This window comes from Monodon monoceros, unplaced genomic scaffold (assembly GCF_005190385.1).
Source record: "Monodon monoceros isolate NGI ecotype Baffin Bay Population unplaced genomic scaffold, NGI_Narwhal_1 Super_Scaffold_1, whole genome shotgun sequence".
Taxonomy (NCBI): domain Eukaryota; kingdom Metazoa; phylum Chordata; class Mammalia; order Artiodactyla; family Monodontidae; genus Monodon; species Monodon monoceros.
In genome coordinates this window covers 22,515,993-22,534,377 of record NW_021703765.1, presented here as the reverse complement: position 1 = coordinate 22,534,377, position 18,385 = coordinate 22,515,993, and the positions used below count along the sequence as shown (strand labels likewise).

General features: G+C 42.1%; 1 protein-coding gene and 1 long non-coding RNA gene across 2 annotated transcripts; one reads left to right on the top strand and one right to left on the bottom strand.

Moving 5' to 3' along the window:
• The first annotated feature begins 2,434 nt into the window (after positions 1-2,434).
• On the top strand, positions 2,435-16,877 carry ELAC1 (elaC ribonuclease Z 1). The gene is made up of 4 exons (XM_029233204.1): positions 2,435-2,499; positions 8,722-8,886; positions 14,252-14,719; positions 16,209-16,877. The coding sequence occupies exons 2-4, from the start codon at positions 8,730-8,732 to the stop codon at positions 16,673-16,675; spliced, it is 1,092 nt and encodes a 363-aa protein (XP_029089037.1). The 5' UTR covers positions 2,435-2,499; positions 8,722-8,729; the 3' UTR covers positions 16,676-16,877.
• On the bottom strand, positions 14,298-18,091 carry LOC114901471. Its single transcript, XR_003795155.1, has 3 exons — positions 18,032-18,091; positions 14,590-15,400; positions 14,298-14,496 (listed from the first exon to the last, which is right to left on the bottom strand). It is a non-coding gene; the product is annotated as an uncharacterized LOC114901471 (long non-coding RNA).
• Between the last annotated feature and the right edge of the window lie 294 nt (positions 18,092-18,385).

The window sequence follows — 18,385 nt, the reverse complement described above, 5'->3', positions numbered from 1 at the left end:
ATGGTTGCATTTTTTAAAGTCCTTATCTTTATATTTATATACTGAACTATCCACCATCATTATACAGAGATGAAATTTTTTTAAAAAGAAAAGATCCTTAAATGCTTTTAGAAGTGTTTATGGAAAAAATGATACTGTGCCTGGAAATGAAAATAATCCAGGGCTTTTTGTTGCCTTTGGAGGGGCAGGGGTTCTAGGGGAAACAAATTGGACCAGGTGTTACTAACTGTTGAAGTTGAGTGACGATTACACATAATGGTTCATTAAACATTTTCTCAACTTTTGTGTATGTTAAAAATTTCCCATAATGTAAAGTTTTAAAAACGAACAAAAAGCACTGTCCAGTATTCTCTAAAGCTATAAGAACCTCTGAGGGGTTGTAAGAAACCTTGATTGGGGTATGGGTCGTGGGTGGCAGGAACCAGCCAGGAACCTCTGGAGTGGGCAGATCTATGGAGGGTACCGCTGTGGGGAAGCCCTAGCTGAGTTGTGATCGAGACCTAGCTGTAGAATGTGTCTTCCTGAGCACTTCCTAGCTAGGCAAGTGTCAGAATAAATAACGTTCAAGGTCCAGTTTTTAATACTTTGCTAAACCAGTCCCTACACAAACAAATCCACCTTATTTTTCCATTTCCAGAACACTAATCCAAGTCTCGACCATCCTACAAGAACCAGTTCAAGTCTGTTTCTTTTTGGGGGGGGTGGGGGGCACCTAGCGCAGCTTGTGGGACCCCTTGGCAGTGAAAGCGCAGGGTCCTAAGCACTGGACTGCCAGGGTTTTCCCTAACCCTTTCTTTACTGAGTGATCTCCCTATTTCTATCGTCTTATCACTCCTTTTGGCTTCTCTTTTGTTCCCTCATATTGTTAGTGGCTTCCTGATACCTCTTTTCCCAACCTCAGTGTATGCTCCTAAAACCAGGGGCCATGACATACTTAAAAAACTCTCTCGGGCTTCCCTGGTGGCGCAGTGGTTGAGAGTCCGCCTGCCGATGCAGGGGACGCGGGTTCGTGCCCCGGTCCGGGAGGATCCCACGTGCCGCGGAGCAGCTGGGCCCGTGAGCCATGGCCGCTAAGCCTGCGCGTCCGGAGCCTGTGCTCTGCAACGGGAGAGGCCACAACAGTGAGAGGCCCGCGTACTGCAAAACAAAAACAAAAACAAAAAACTCAGCACCAAAAATAATACTATCCACAAAGTCGGAGCTCAATTAACACTTGAATAAATAAAAGCTTTGAAGAGGTCCAAAAGTAAATGATCTAATGGTTTATTGAGCAAAGCAGTCGGGGTCGGGGGGTGCGGGGGGAAGGATGGGATCTTGATCCCTCTATCCAGGTAGTTTTAAAAACCTCACATCCACAGCACTTCTATTCCTGTTATGAAGCTGTTGGATACTTTGACCACTTTGAGCATGTGAGCAAATACCAGTGCATCTAGCACTGCATAGGAGCATGAAATTTTTAAATTATTATTATTATTTTTGCCTGCGTTGGGTCTTCGTTGCAGTGTGCAGGCTTCTCCTTGCGGTGGCTTCTCTTGTTCCAGAGCACAGGCTCTAGGTGCACGGGCTTCTGTAGTTGTGGCACGTGGGCTCAGTAGTTGTGGCTCGTAGGCTCTAGAGTGCAGGTTCAGTAGTTGTGGCACATGGGCTTAGTTGCTCTTCAGCATGTGGGATCCTCCTGGGCCAGGTCTCGAACCCGTGTCCCCTGCATTGGCAGGGGGAATCTTAACCACTGTGCCACCAGGGAAGTCCCAAGCCTGAAATTTTGAAAATTGGGATTTAAATCAATGAGTGTTTTCCCCGTCGTTTGTAGTTACTACACGCAGTTTAGGCCCCGGCTCTTCACTCGCGCGTCCAGCAGGCAATGCTGTGCGTTCACTAAGTGAACACACCTGCGACGCTCGTGCGTGCACAGCACAGGCCGCTTCAGATTTTCAGCAAACATTCCGCTGTATACCTGGAATAGCAAAGTGAAATGGAGCGGAGACTCAGGATCTATAGTAACGCTGCTATGAACTCTGATTCTAAGGCAGCGCAAGCTTACACTTTCAGATTTAGTGATTAAGATAGAACGATTCATCCCCACGAAAGAACAGACTTTACACAAAGATATGCCAGAGCAAAGCATCTGGTAGAACACTCTTGTTTGAAAACATTACACGGAAAACAAAAGGCTGAACCGTATATGTTTTTCACCTTGGGGGCTCTGGTCCTCACGGGTTACCGCCACCATCGAACCCAGCGCGCTGGTGCGGGCGAGTGAAAGAGAGGGAGTCCCACGGCAGCACAGAGCCGATGCCCCGGGCCGCTGCCTAGCCTCCAGGCGCGGTTGAGCTCCGGCGGGAACCACCGAGCGCGGACCTCCGGCGCTTCCTAGAGCGGCCTCACGTGGGCACGGCCGGCGGCGCACTTCCGCCCGCGCGCGCCGTGTCCCCGTGGACGGCTGGGCCTCGCCGCGGGCCTGCGCCTCCCTCGGCTCTTGCCGCGGGTCTCGGGGAGTGGGTGAGTGGGGCAGGGTGCGCCGGAGGGGGGCGGGCCAGGGTCTGCGCCGCTGAGGCCCCCCACGCGCCCGCCGAGCTGGCTGAGGGCGCGCTTCCTGCGGACTCGCGGGCCGGGACCGGAGCAGAGGACCCAGGCCCGGGAGCGCCGGGGAAGAGCACGCGCCTTGTCCACGTCCACCCCCACCCCCAGACGGGGGCCTCAGTTGCCCGGCGCTCCTGCCGACGCCCACTCCTCCTTTTGCTACACTGATGCTGAATTGGAGGAGAGGCTTGTATGGCCAACGGTTGGAGACCTGGCCTCTGGCCCTGGCTCGGCCTTGGCCGCTCACTCATCTCGCGGGTCACGCTTTTTTCATCTCTAAAATGGAGGCTGGCAGTATCTGCCCTACCTGCACCACTGGGTGATGGCAGGGTTGGCACTGCCTGCCTAGAAACTCGTTCTGAACCCGGCAGCCTTTAGAATCTTCTGGGAAGCCTTCCAAGTGCTGAGGCCCCAGAATCACCAGGTGTTCGTGATATGGAGCCGGGACTGAGAACCACTGGCCCAGAGTGTCAAGTGACAGTTCTGCGATCGATCGTGTGCTGTGTTCTCGCCCGGAATGTGCACTTCCTCCAAAGTGGTTCATAGTCATGAAAAAGCAAGCGGCTGGGTTTTTTTGTTTTTTTTCTTTTTGTCCAAAAAGACAGGGATCAAAATCTGGTTTGGTCTCTTATTTCCTAGTGCTTAGAATGGTGCATGTCACAAAACATGCACCACTGATTAAATAAATTAACTTCTGATTACTTCCGACCTAGTGGAAGAGTTGATTATTTGGCTTGTTTTTCAACTTTTTATTATGGAAACTTTCAAATATATACAAAAATAGAATCATGTACTGAATGTACCAACTCACAGTCAGTTTCATCTGGTACCTTCACCCCCACTGGATTATTTTAAAGTAAATCTAAATGTACCGTTTCATCCATTAAATACTTGTTTATGTTTATAGAACACAGTAACTCCTTAAATATAAGACCATCATCAATCTCATAAGAATTTCATGTTACCATCTATCCAGTGAAAGTTTACATATCCCCTGTTGTCTCTTTCTTTTTCTCCCATTGTCCAAATCAGGAGTCAAACAAGCTACGCATGCTACACTTGGTTGACGGCTCATATCTCTTCATCTCCTCCCTCTTTTTTTTTTTTTTTTTTTTTGCTGTACGCGGGCCTCTCGCTGTTGCGGCCTCTCCCATTGCGGAGCATAGGCTCCGGATGCGCAGGCTCAGCGGCCATGGCTCACGGGCCCAGCCGCTCCGCGGCATGTGGGATCCTCCCAGACCGGGGCACGAACCTGTGTCCCCTGCATCGGCAGGCGGACTCTCAACCACTGCGCCACCAGGGAAGCCCCTTCCTCCCTCTTTATTATTGTTTTTCCTTGTATTTCATTTGTTGAAGAAGCCAAGTCATTTGTCCTGTAATGTTTCGTACATACTGAATTTTGCTTTTTCCGTCCCTGTGGTGTCCTTTAATAAACTGGTATTGAGATAACAGCCTTTTCCAGATGCAGGTTATACTTTTTGGCAAGAAAACCTCCTAAATTACTGTGTACTTCATATTACATCGCATCAGGAGTTGGATTAGGTCTTGCCTCTCTTTGTGGTGTCAAGATTGATCACTGGACCTTTTCCGTACAAATTGTATTGCAGGGTGACTAATTGATCAGGGAATTACTAAAGGATGACAGCTAATAACTACAGAAGGAATGAGAGAATATCAGCTTGGCAACCCCTAATGAAATAATTGGTTCTGGAAATGATCATTAGTGGCTGTTAACGTCAGAAAAAGAGAGACAGCCAGACAGCATGTGCTCCCTGATGGAAGTACCCAATAATACCACTTGTCAGGTATTCTTAGACGATGGGTGAGGGATAAAGATGAAACAGGATTGACCGTGAGTTGATAATTGTTGAAGCTCGGTGATGGGTATGTGACAGTGCATTATGTTAATCTGTGTTTGAAATTTTTCATAACACAAGTTTTTTTTAAAAAAGATTGACTAGTTGACTAGTGAGCTCACGTCAGCCCGATCCATCCATTATAGTTCTCCATTAGCCTTTCACTAAGTGGTTCTCAAAACTGACTGCATGTTAGAATCACAGGGGAAGAATTTTTTTTTTTTAATTCTAATACACACGTCTTTTGCAGAATTTCCTGTTTAATTGTTCTGGGATGGAGCCCAATCATTGATATGTTTTAAAAGCTCTCTAGGTGATTCTAATACTCTCATACTCTCCAGGGTTCTGTACCACTGGCTTAGATCTATTATTTGTTACACATGCAAAGTGATTATATTCTATTATACTTTCTGCATTTATTACTTTAAATTTTCAACTTTCTACATTCTGTGTATTCTTCCGCCTCTTGCAAACTGCAGTCCAATGAGAAAGCCTCTGCAAATATTATCAGAGGAAGTCTTGATCTTGGAAGTGAAAATGTGGAGTGACACATGGAAAGGACACTAGCAATAACCTCAAGGCTTGTGTGGGGGGTGGAGAGATGTACCACCCACCTGATGTGTGAGGTGACTGTATCCCCAAATGGAAAGGGAGATCAGGTGATATGTAGTTAGAAGAGCATGTTCAGCATTATGACACATTTCTTAAAAATCATCAATATTAAGTAAATTAAATATAAAATAAATTAAAATCAAATAAATAAATGAAATGCTGCTTATTGCAACGAAAAACAATTCAAAGATTTAAAAGAAAAGTTAATAATCTCCACTATCACCACCATCATTTTAATCACCCCTGAGATAACAAATATTAGCAATATGGTGTATATTCTTCCTCACCAGACTGTCTTGTATAATGTAGGGGTTTGGGCATTGTTATAAAAATGAGATTATGCCATAGCCATCTGTAACTTTTCTCACTGTCTTCCCTTCAGGACAAGAGTTACAGACCTGACTGAACTGTAGAATAAATACTTCATGATATGAATATACAATAAAATATTCAGTTGTTTCCCTATTGAGATATATATATATATATACATATATATATATATGTATATATATATTCAGATGGTTTCCAAATTTTAGCCACCTTAAAAGTAGCACAATAAACATCATTGTACACAGATCCTTTATTTCTGTAAGGTCGATTTCCAAAAATGGGATTGCTGGGTTAAAGTATATTGCTATTAGCAGCATCATTATTACTGGTAATATATATTGCCAGATTACTCTCCCAGAACATAATAGCAATTCATACTAAACACCACTAGTAAAATGCAGGTACCCATTTTCCCTTGTCTTGGTTAGCACTGGATAGCATTAATATTTGCCAGCTGATGTGTGGAAAATAATGTCTCTTTTCCTTTAATTTGCATTTCTTCTGACTACAGGGTGACTGAGCACTTTTCATGCTTATTGGCTGTTTGGATTTCTGCTGTGAATTTCCTGTGTATATTCATTGCTTATTTTTCTATTTTATCAGTTTTTTTGTTCTTATTAATGCACTTACTTGGACCATTTCTTAGGGGCATTAACCCTTTATCATACAATACAGTTTTCTCCAGGTGTTTTTTTTGGTCCTTTGACTTTAAGAATCTTGATATATGAAAGTTTTTATGTAGCAAAAATGTCGTTTTAAAAAATTTCTGGGTTTCATGTCTTGTCAGTAAGGGCTTTCTCATCCCCAAAGTTATATACATATTTTCCTAATTTTTTGAACATATTTTTTTGGACCTTTCACATTTATATTTCTAAACCATATGGAATGTATTTTTATATACAATGCAAAATAAGAATCTTGCTTTACTTTCTTCTGCAGAAGTAGCCAATTATGTCAGTGTTGTTCATTAAAAAAGCCACCCTTTTTATACTTTTGTTGTATATTGATCTCTGTACGTACCTGGGTTTATTTCTGGACTGTCCCTTCTCTGTCACTTCTATTTTTGTGCCAATATTATTCTGTTTTCTTTATGCCTGATTAGTAAGTGTTAATATCTAGAAAAGTTAAGTCACTACTCAATGCTTTGTGTACTTTTCTTGCCCATTCTCAGACATGTATTTTTTCTTCCATGTGATCTTTGGGTTGCTTTTGTTCCAAGATAAATCCCACTGGAAATCTGATAGAATTTACATTAAATATATATACATTAATTATGAAAAGATAGACATTTCTGTGATAGTATATCTTCCTATCAGGAAAGCTAATGTGTATCTCTTTTTGGGTCTTTTAGGGTCTATTCCTTTCCTATTAACTTTCTAGTTATTTTATAAGGCTTAGTTTTCTCTTGTGAGTGAGGGGTTTATTCCTTATTTTTATTTTTATCTGGCTATTGCTAGGACTGAGAAAAGTTTTTGATAGATTTTTTTCCCCTATAGATGATATATTTATCCAGCTCGCTGCCAAATTTTCTTGTTTTAGTAGTTTTTCTTAAACTTAATATGTTTGTTTTCTTCCCTGCCATCAATGTGGATGCTCTATAATTGGTTATACTGATATATAAGTTTGAGTTTGTGCTTATTTTATTTGATGCATATCTCCTATCACAGAAGTATATGAGAGATAGATGTGCCCAAAAGTAGTAAAAGGAAAAAGAGATCTCAGGAGTTGGCAGAAATCTACACACTCAACAGGTTATTGCTGATCACTTATAAGATCAGAAGCCCAGGTGCTAACCCCTCATGGACTCTATTATTATGGGAATGAGTCGTTCACTCAGCATTACTGTGTGGTATTAGCATTACTGTAGAGTGTTGTAGAGCATTGCTGTGGTTTATGATGTTTCAGAGAAAGGGCTGCTCACCACGGGCACCAGAGATATCACTTAGTGAGCATAATTAAATTCCAGCTCTTGCCCAGAATCTCACTAGAGTTGTTTATTTATTAGAAAGACTTTTTAAAAAACTTAATAAGCAGAAAGTACAGAGTTCTTATATACCCACTCCTTCCCCCAATTTCCACTAATATTAACATCTTACATTAGTGTGGTAGTGATGAGCCAATATTGATACATTATTTTTTTTTAATATTTATTTATTTATTTGGTTGCACTGGGTCTAAGTTGCGGCAGGCAGGCTCCTTAGTTGCAGCTCGTGGGCTCCTTAGTTGTGGCATATGAACTCTTAGTTGCGGCATGCATGTGGGATCCGGTTCCCTGATACATTATTATTAACTAAAGTTTACATTAGGGTTCATTCACTCTTTGTGTTGTATATTGTATGGGTTTTGACCAATGTACAATGACGTGTGTCTGTCTTTACTGTATCATACAGAATAGTTTTGCTAAAAAATCCCATGTGCTAAGTCCCATGTCCTAAAAATCCCGTGTGCTCCACCTATTCATCCCTCCCTCCCTTCCCCCAAACCACTGTCCTTTTTTTTTTAACAACAGAAATTTATTCTTGCACAATTCTAGAGGCTAGACATCTGAAACTAAGGTGTCGCCTGGACCTTTGTTATGGATAATAAAGCTACAACATAAGGAATGCTTAAGACAGAAGGTGACATGATAGAGTTGCCCTGGAGCTAGTGTCCTGGCGTCTGAATCCTAGCTCTGCCATTTACTAGCCGTGGGACCCTAGGCAAGTCACTACCTCTCTGTGCCTCAGCCTCCCCATCTCTAAAATGGGGATGATGGGGCTTCCCTGGTGGCGCCGTGGTTGAGAGTCTGCCTGCCGATGCAGGGGACACGGGTTTGTGCCCCGGTCCGGGAAGATCCCACATGCCGCGGAGCGGCTGGGCCCATGAGCCACGGCCGCTGGGCCTGCGCGTCGGGAGCCTGTGCTCCGCAGCAGGAGAGGCCACAACGGTGAGAGGCCCGCGTACCGCAAAAATAAATAAATAAATAAAATAAAATGGGGATGATGATATAGGACCCACCTTGTAGAGTCAAACCACTGTGTTTTTACCATTCCCGTAGTTTTGCCTTTACCAGAATGTCATATAGTTGGAATTCAATTATAGTTATTAATTGACTGGGTTTGGCTTTTTTAACATTTGTTTTTGTTTGTGTGAGCAGTCATACAAGGTTTGGTAATTTGTGGTTTTAACTGCTTAAGAGTTACTAAAATCTTTCTTTGGATTTCTGTGGAAAACTATTAGAGAACAGGAATCCAAGCTATTCTTAATAACCAAAACATAGGTAGTAGTAAAACTCACAAGAACCTGTTTTTGGTGATTTTGAGCAGCGATGTGTAATAATCCCTAAGGGCTCTTCTCGTTCCAGGGTGGAAGATGTCTATGGATGTGACATTTCTGGGGACAGGCGCAGCATACCCATCCCCAACCCGGGGTGCCTCTGCTCTGGTCCTTCGGTGTGAAGGCGAGTGCTGGCTCTTTGACTGTGGGGAGGGAACCCAGACACAGCTTATGAAAAGCCAACTTAAAGCAGGTCAGTGTGCATTCAGCTCTCTCATTAAGGCTGTCTCTTGTTCTGCTTCATTTTCTTGGCTCTCCTTGGGCCTTTTGCTTAGAAAAGCCCTGACAGTTGCACTCCATTTCAGTGCTGGAGCCCTGGCAATACTTGGAAGGCGCTGGGGTATCTGGCCACACCCACTAAACTATCTTTCTTCCTTCCTTCCTTCCTTCCTTCCTCCCTTCCTTCCTCCCTTCCTCCCTCCCTTCCTTCCTTCCCTCCTCCCTCCCTCCCTCCCTCCTTCCCTCCCTCCCTTCCTTCCTTCCTTCCTTATTTATGTATTTACTTTTCATTCTTCCTGTAAATGTTGAGAGCAAGGATTTCTATAGGCTTAGGGCATGGAGGATGGAGTGGGTTACATCAGACATATTAAATAGACACTGCCCAAGCAAAGGAACATACTTATTTCCACCAGGAGATAGGTATAAGTATCATGAGAGAATACAAAGGGTGGTAGATGTTCTGGGGAGTGAAATGTTCTTTTCCACTTGGGGTCATTCTCAGAGAAGGTGACCTGTGAGTTGTTAAAGGAGGAGGAAGGGTTCCCTGGGCTGGGGAGAAGAAGGGCATTCCAGCCATAGGGAACAGAGTGAGCTTAGCACCAGGCAGACTGAAGAGTACCGTGTTCACCAGAGCCTTGGCCCAGAGTCAGGCAGACCAGGGTTCCAGTCCCAGCGGTGTCTCGGCTTATTACCTGAGCAGGTCAGCCAATTAAGCTTTACTTTGCTCACCTTTCAAATGGGCTTAAAAACTCGACTTAGAAGGGGTTGTGAGAATTGTATACAATAATCCCTTCTCTGTGTGGTTGTCTCCTTCTCATCAGTTAAATCTTAGCTCAAATGCTGTCTTCTCAAAGGCTGAACCTCTGGGGTTAAGTAATTTCTCCTCACCCCAGGCATTCTACTATTTTGTGCTATTTTTATTGACTTCTTAGCATCATCAATATCTAAAATTATGTTATTTAAATAGTTGTTTCTGTGGTCACTGTTTATTTCCCTGTACAATAAAGTAAACTCAGTGATCACTTACATACCTAGTAGATGCCTAGTAATATCTGTTTAGTTAATGCATGAATAAGATGTTCAACACTTAATACAGTGCCTCTCACTTGTTAGGTCTTGATAAATGGTAGTTATTGAAATTCCTACCACTCATCACAGTACCTAGCATTTGATGACTAAAGGAAGTATAGTTCTATCATCCAAGGATTCCTTGGTCTAGTGATGAAAACTGACATGCAAACAGTCATGGTGTAATTTGCTAAGTAAGAATAATGGAGGTGTTTTCTAACTACTTTTGAAGCACTAAGGAGGGGGGCACTAACTGTATCTGTGTGTTCAGGGAAAGCAACCTAGAGATGGTAACAGTTGAGCTAGGATGTAAGAGATGAATAGAAGTTTCTCTGGGGAGAGAAGTAGGGATGGACCTTCAAGGAACAGACAACAAAGTGAGCAAGAGCTTCTAGGAGAGAAATGACATGTTTGGGGAATATTAAGCTATCCAGAACTTTGAGTACTTGGCTGGATAGATGAGAGATAAGAATGCTTAAGGAAGTAAGTAAGGGCAGACTATGAGGACTCCTGTGGTATTATAAGGTATCTGCACCTTATTCTATTGGCAGCAAAGAATCATTAAAAAATTTTAAGCCGAAAAAAAAAGAATTAAGCTGAGCAATGACATGGTCTGATTTGTGTTTTAGGACAGTTTTCCAATGGCAAATATATTGGGAGAGAGAGATTGGCATCAGGAGACCAGTTCCAAGGCAGTGGCATTCACCTGAGAGAGAGAGAGAAGATGAAGATGTTGAAGCAGGAAGTAGGGATAAGGATGAAGATGAGAGACTCAAAGAGATACTTATAGAGCCAACAGCAGGTGGTGACTGAGTAAGTTCCTAGTCTGTGAAGAAGTGAAGAATTATTACAAGTTACAGGTGATGATGTCCCAGACCAAGATTGGGAGTTAGGAAAAGAGCTGTTGGAAGAAGGAACTAATGCACTTGGGACATGTGGCCTTGAGGTGTACACAGTTCAACCCTGATTATATACTGTCTTATGTTGAAACCCTGAGGTCAGAGCAGGTATTGTGCTTTACTTCCCTTGGATCACACAGGGGTTCCTTTCACGAGAACATGCCTCCACATGCCAGAGTGGAGGCTGTAATATTTAACAGTTTAGAGAGTAGGGGTTAAGGTGGCAGGGTGATTAAAATAGAAACAAGTAACTGTTGTGTTAAGAGGTTTGGGTGTAGGGTAAGTCTTCACTTTTTATTTAGTACCTGTATCAGTTATGTAATGCTGCATAGCAGATTATAAATTTAGTGGGTTATTTGCATTTATTATCTCATAGCTTCTGTGGGTCAGGGAGTTCGGGCCTGGCCTAGCTGGATTCTCTGCTTCAGGGTCTCACTAGGCTGCAATCCAGGTCTTGGCCAGGGCTGCGGTCTCATCAGAGTCTCCACTAGGGGAAGAATCTGTTTTCAGTGCTCACTCAGGTTGTCAGCAGAATCCTTGTAGTTGTAGGACTGAGGCTGCCTGCGGCAACTAGAGGCCTCCTGTAGTTCCTCGTCATGGGGGTTTCTGCTTCAGGGTAGCTTGCTCGATTACTGCCAGCAAGGGAGAGAGATTCCAGAGCAAGTCTGCCAGCAAGATGGAGTCTTGTAAGTGACATAATCGTATTGCATCCTTGTGCCATATTTTACTGGTTAGGAGTAAGTCCCCAGTCCCACCCACACTCAAGGGGAAGGAATTATAGAAGGATATGAACAGCAGGAGGCAGGGGCCATGGTGGTACCCATGTACCACCTTAACTCTATCTGCCACAATACCTTTCTCTAGTGTTTTATATTTTACAGCTATTTTATATATATTTTTAAACAATGCACAAAGCTTGAGCTTTTTAAAATAAAAGTTTGGCAAAAAATTATAATAAAATAAAATCTAAGGGAACCTTTAGTTTACAAAATTTTGTTGACTTAAGAAAAAATTTTCTGGCTTCAGAGAGGAGGGTGATATGGTAATCCCAGAACATTAGCTGAGACACTCTAGCGCTTCAAAAGCCCCTGTCTCAACCTGGAATGCATCACCCTCAAAACATCTTGGTTTCTCTCAATAACCCAATATGGACCTATCGCTATTGGAGTCATTGAAGCCCTTTTAGCTTATACTACCTCCTGGGGTAATGGGTTTCATAAGGAAGTATTTTCTGTTTCTCTAGATATACTTCTTGCAAGTTTCCTTGGTCCTAATATGCAAGCATCTGATTAAAAAGTGTAGGTTTGCCGTATCTGCTTTTTTCATAATTTTAAAGAGTGAGCTTAAGCCTTTTTTTCCTCTAAAATGATTACAAAAAGTATTATAAAAGATAAGTTTAAAAATGATTATAATAAGTATACATGCTCGTTGTAAAAGTTCAAACAAAGCAGAAAAATATAAATAAGAAGCCTAAATCCCCCTCTCTTTGGTGAATTTTCTATACATGTAGATATGGTAACGGTGTAGGTGTATTTGTGTGTGTGTATAATTTTGCATAAATGGAATCAAACTATACTTGGTGTGACCTGCTTTTTTTCAACTGAATATTACGTATGAACGATGTATTGCAGACATTTTCCTACGGCACTAAATATCACTGCATTATCCCTTAGAGGATGCTTAGTATTCTACTCCTATACGGATGACATTTTCCCTGGTAACTTTCGTGATCTTAAGTGAAAGGGAACTCATGCATTTTTCTCTTTTCATTTGATAGCTTCCTCTTACCTTTGATAATTGTGGTTGCCATTCCTTCTCCCTCTGAAATCAACTTTCTTGAAAAATGAAATGTTTGTCTTCCCTGAAACTGTGATATCTGTGGGAAGTACCTTTTCTTACTTAATTTATCTCAGTTGCTTTGAGTTCACAGAGTGTTTTGGTGTTCAGTTTTGGCTGTGTTTTGCAGTAGATAGGGAGAGGCCCAGAAAGTCTGATTTGGCAGTTTTGAGGTCAGCGTGAGACTCAACAACTGTTGTAGTTCTTTTGTCTCTTGAGTCCTCAGGTCACACTTGGGGGCGTGTTGGCAGCCCAGACAGCAGGAAGGGGGCAAGGAAAGGGTTCCAGAAGTCAAAAAACTGCAAAAACAAGGACTAAAAAGAGAAAACAAAAAGGAGTATGTTGAGGAAACTTCTAGCGTGCCTCCTGGCGATTTTCAAGGTTCAAGATCAGCCTCTGCCCAGTCTATTCTCTGCCACAGGGGCCTGGCTTGGTGTAGTAACACTGGGAACACTCGCTTGGAGAACACTGTTACCTAGATGTCACAGGACAAATCCCATCACAATAAACTATTCCTGTTCTTTTATGGCATTGATAAACTGTTCCTGTTCTTTTATGGTATCAAATGTTTGAAATGGGTGGGCCATGAGCTAGGACTGGAAGCCACTGTTATACTAAAAATGTGTTAATTGTGATTGTTGCTTTTAAAAGGCCTTGTGGTGCATCTGAGAAAAATGTTGATGTGGCATCCTGCCACATACCAGGAGTAAATTCAGTTTACCAATGGCTAAATCAAGTTACAACCTAAGTCAGTATGCACTGGAAAAGCTGTTGTATTAGTTCAGATTGAGAGAAAGGGAGGGGCCCACATGCCTTTACGTAGCACCATGGGGGATCTACCCTCTAAACTGCACTCTGCATCTATCGCCCACTTCCTCCCCCACGGTTCTTCACCCCACTCCCTTTCCACCTCCCTCCTTCTCCCTCCTTCCTTTCCTCTCCCTCCCTCATCCCCCTTCCTTTTTCTCCTTCTTCGGCCTCACCCAGACAAGCAGGCTCTGGCTTGGTTAGTTAATCTCTGTCCAGTGTGGAGTCCTTAAAAGGCAATTTTGAATTCAGGCACTGGTCCAGTCCGTTGGAGCCAGGGGAACATTTTTATGCTGGAAGTACTGTTCATATTTGCTGTTCTCAGAGGGAGCAGTAGGGGGCAGTGTAACTGCCAGATGTTTCTAACACTTGTGGCCTATCTGGTAACTTATGTGAATCATTTTGGTACACTTTATCCTTTTTTTTTTTTTTTTCCCCAGTAAGAGGATGTGTAGGAAAGTACTCTTAAAACTGTAACACTGTATAATTTGAAGATGTTTTATGAAAAAAAGTTATATCTTATTAAAACCATCTAGTGAAATAATACCTGTCTTTCTTGCTTCTAGAATCATGTAGAAGAATATAAAGAAATAAGTTTATGGTGATAAGTAGAACTTCTAAATTCATTTTATTGCTTTCTATGTAAGTTGTTATGCATGTTTCAAGTAGCTTTGTATGGGTTTTATTTCTGAAAAATTCCCAAATTTATTTCTCTGCCTCAATCAAAAGGGAGAATTACTAAGATCTTCATCACGCATCTTCATGGAGACCATTTCTTTGGCCTTCCTGGCCTCCTCTGCACAATCAGCCTGCAGAGTGGCTCCATGGTCACCAAACAGCCGATCGAAATCTATGGCCCTGCGGGGCTTCGGGACTTCATCTGGCAAACCATGGAACTTTCTCACACGGAGTTGGTCTTCCCTTATGTGGTCCATGAGCTGGTGCCTACAGCGGATCAGTGTCCTACAGAAGAACTGAAAGAATTTGTACACGTGAATAAAGCAGACAACCCTCCCAAAGACGGACAGGGAAGAACTATCGTGTTAGACTCAGAAGAAAACTCATACCTCCTGGTTGATGATGAACAGTTTGTTGTGAAAGCATTTCGCCTCTTTCATCGAATACCCTCCTTTGGATTTTCAGTTGTGGAGAAGAAACGCCCAGGTAAACTCAATGCACAGAAACTGAAAGATCTTGGTAAGTGTTTTTTTTCCTTTCTCGTCAATCGAGTTGTTGTTAACCAGAGCAGTTAGAAGTGTCATAGAAACCTTCTTTTCTTGTCTCCCAGGCCTAAAACTGACATTTTCTCTACTTACTTCCTTTGCCCAAAGTTTGTTTATTAAGGGAAATTCTTGAGGCCAAAATATGCTATACAGAGCAAAAACCAAGTATCTATTTGAATTCTCTCTTCAGCTCCCTAGATGCACATTCTTGATCTGTCTTACCTTCAGCTTTTACTATCTTGGTTGGTGGAGTGGACCTGTTGTCTCAGGTCTAGGCTTTTATTTTTTCATGTCATGTTTTTGAAATATGTTTTCAATGACATCTTTGGCCAGAGACTTTTTGCCATAGTTCTTAACCATGCAACTCCAACCAACTGCTTTCTGGGTTTTCCTTCTTTATTGACTTTGCCTAGTCAATCAACCTTGATTAAGTTAATTTGGTGTTTAGAACACTGCCTTAACCAGTTTTACATACCTGGGTTCATCACACTCGGAAGCAAGCATCCAAAGATTGGCTTGGGGCCCATCAAAGGCTTCATACCTCCTCCATGCTAGGCCATCATGTGTGAGAGTTCTTCAGCGCCTCTCCCAAAGCAGTGTCCGGGTACATCATTCCTCCAGCATACCACCTTCCTTGGCATGGCTACAACAGAGCCTGTGAAAACATAGTGATGGTGATGGTTTTTTTGTGTGTCTTTTCTTTACTTACGCAATGTCTTCTTTCTTTTCCAACTAAAACAAAATGCTAAGTAATGAGGAAAAGTGCCTTAGGCCAAAGGTATTTTTATTATCTAAAAACCTGTGAAAATACTGTTGTATTGGGAAACTTTAAACATGATCTATGTTGGAATTAGTGAACACATTCTGTTTGTTTGTATGTGTTGCCCAGAGTGATGATCAGGTGTTATTCTCGATTAATATGAGATTTAAGCCCAGTTTGGTAAACATGGAACTGCCCCTATCTACAAAGAAGATTGATTATTTATAACTGCCTGAAATTCTGCTTGATCTTGTGATCCAGACAATCCCCTCTAACAGTTTTTTCTTATTATGTTAGTTTGTTGGTACCTTGTCATTTAAATGGGCTCTTTAATTTTACCCAAAGATGAGCTTATTAAATACAGCACTCTCAAATAATGTTATTCCCATGCACAGCAGAGAATCAAGGTTGATATCTTGACTGTAATAAGGTTTTAGTGGGACTTAAGAGCTTAAAACTCATCTGACACATGTGCTTGGAAATGTTTTAAGTACTCGGGCATTGCTAATATCAATAGCCAACAGTGAATTTTTAAAAATGTATAAATATTCCAGTTTTCCACAAGTAGTAAAATATTTATAACAATTATGAAAAGAATTGGATGCCTTTTCCACTTGCTATTTGCTGTGCTGTTGAAACAGACTCTCTTAACAAGTCATAAATGCCATTCCCATGACGTGATGTTATCTGCCTCTGTCATTAGGTGTTCCGCCAGGTCCTGCCTATGGGAAGCTGAAAAATGGAATTTCTGTTGTTCTGGAAAATGGAGTTACAATTTCTCCCCAAGATGTCTTAAAAAAGCCTATTGTTGGAAGAAAAATCTGCATTTTGGGTGACTGTTCTGGGGTTGTGGATGATGGAGGAGTGAAGCTGTGCTTTGAAGCAGACCTGTTGATCCATGAAGCAACCCTGGATGACACCCAGATGGACAAAGCAAAAGAACACGGCCACAGCACGCCACACATGGCAGCAGCATTTGCAAAGCTGTGCCAAGCAAAGAGGCTCGTTCTGACTCACTTCAGTCAGAGGTACAAACCAGTTGCCTTGGCCAGAGAAGGAGAAACAGATGGGATCGTAGAGCTTAAAAAGCAAGCTGAATCAGTGTTAGATCTCCAAGAAGTGACTCTAGCAGAAGATTTTATGGTGATTGGCATTCCAATCAAGAAATGAAGCCAGTGTTCCTGAATGCATTCTGGTGTGTCTGTGAATATGTTACTGAACGAACAGTCAAGTTTGTTGTTGTTGTCGTCGTCGTTTTGGTCTAAAATTATTTGGGTCCTAACAATCCTAACAAGGATGGAGCTGCATTGCTGAACTAACTCAGCATTGAGAAGGGAGCAAGCTTTGTGATAATAGATCACTTTAAAAAGAATAAAGCCAGAATCCTTCTTCAAGTCCACACTTGACAAAATGACAGACTGTTCAGGTGTACATGTTTTGTGGCTGCTGCCTCAGAGGGTAGCCAATATGCCATGCAATCCTGGGCTTAGCTTCTGCCCGGCTTTATTGCTGTTGTTGGCAAAGCAATAGCAGGGCTTGGCCCCCCTGGCTAAAAATGGTATTTTGGCATTTTGTGTTGAATCTGTTCATGTTATTAACAGAATAGAGAGAAATGTAATGAGACATTGGATATGAAGGATTGAAGCTGGCACATTAAGTCTTGAATTCTTTGCTTGAATACTGAGTGCAGAGCCAGGCTAGGTGTTTATCCTCCAATTAATATTTTATTGAACTTTCCAGTTTGCTTTAAACCTGTGGTTCTCAGTTGGAGGTGATACTCTCCCTTAGATGGAGTTTTGAAATTGTGGGGATGTCTCTTGTCAAAACTAGGGGCGGTTACTACTGGTATTTAGTCAGTAGGGGCCAGGATGCTAGATCCTACAAAGTTCGGTCAGTCCTAAACAGTGAAGAATTATCTCATCCCAAAATGCATATTGCAGGCCTGTTGAGATACACAGCAAGTTAAAACTTATACTCCCACTGTGAATATACTTTATAAAAATTAGTGACATACTGAACTGAACTACGAGGTAAGTCAAATTCTACAACAAATCCTAAAAAGCTAGCTAAGGGAATATGTTGGAATTGGAACATCTTATCAAATATTATTTGTCATAAATGAGCTATGAGCTGGAGCTTATGAATCTGGAGGTTAAAAAATGATACCTGTCCAACTTGCGTTTACGCTTTCCAATAAATAATTCTTTGAGCACAGTTTTAGTAAATGTTCTTTCTAGAATAGCTTTTCTTCCTGAGTTGCCTTCCACCTCCCTTCTGTCTTTCATGGGGTATCTCGGACTCATTTTCCCACAGTATTTCTCAAAATGTGTCAATGGAGAGGTAGTCTCAAGTACTGATTCAGTCAAAAGGCTTCCCTCATCAAATCAGTTTGGGAAACCCTGTATGCTATGTGTCCCTCCGGCAGAGTTCTGGTTCCCATAAGTACATTAAAAACAGCACTGCTTCAGGGATCACCAGCCAGTCTTTGGTGCCAGAAGGACCTGATTTCAGAGTCCCATTCTTTACCTCATGATGGTCCTGTGTGCTCTGGAGCAGATGACTTACTCTCTGAGCTTTAGCTGCTCATCTCTAAAAATGGGAAAAATAAGAATAAGACAGTGAGAAATTGTCACTGAAAAATAAGACAGGGAAAAACTTAAATAAGACAGTGTATAAAAGGAGCATACCACATTGCTTCAGGGCATAGAGTCCTAAAGTACAGAGGCCTGTCAACTCTATTGAACCCCTTTCTGAGTCATATTTCACCGTATACTATCTATTAACATCTCAAGAACCTATGAGTTTATTGTACACTTATTCAGAAAGACTGTCATGGTGTATACTATTAAACTTCTTTGGGTCCTGGAGCTTTTCTAGTAA

Coding starts and splice junctions, on each gene's coding strand:
- ELAC1 (XM_029233204.1), top strand. CDS start 8,730: ATGTCTATGGATGTGACATTTCTGGGGACAGGCGCAGCATACCCATCC. Junction 8,887..14,251: donor GAAAAGCCAACTTAAAGCAG/GTCAGTGTGCAT, acceptor CTCAATCAAAAG/GGAGAATTACTAAGATCTTC. Junction 14,720..16,208: donor ACAGAAACTGAAAGATCTTG/GTAAGTGTTTTT, acceptor CTCTGTCATTAG/GTGTTCCGCCAGGTCCTGCC.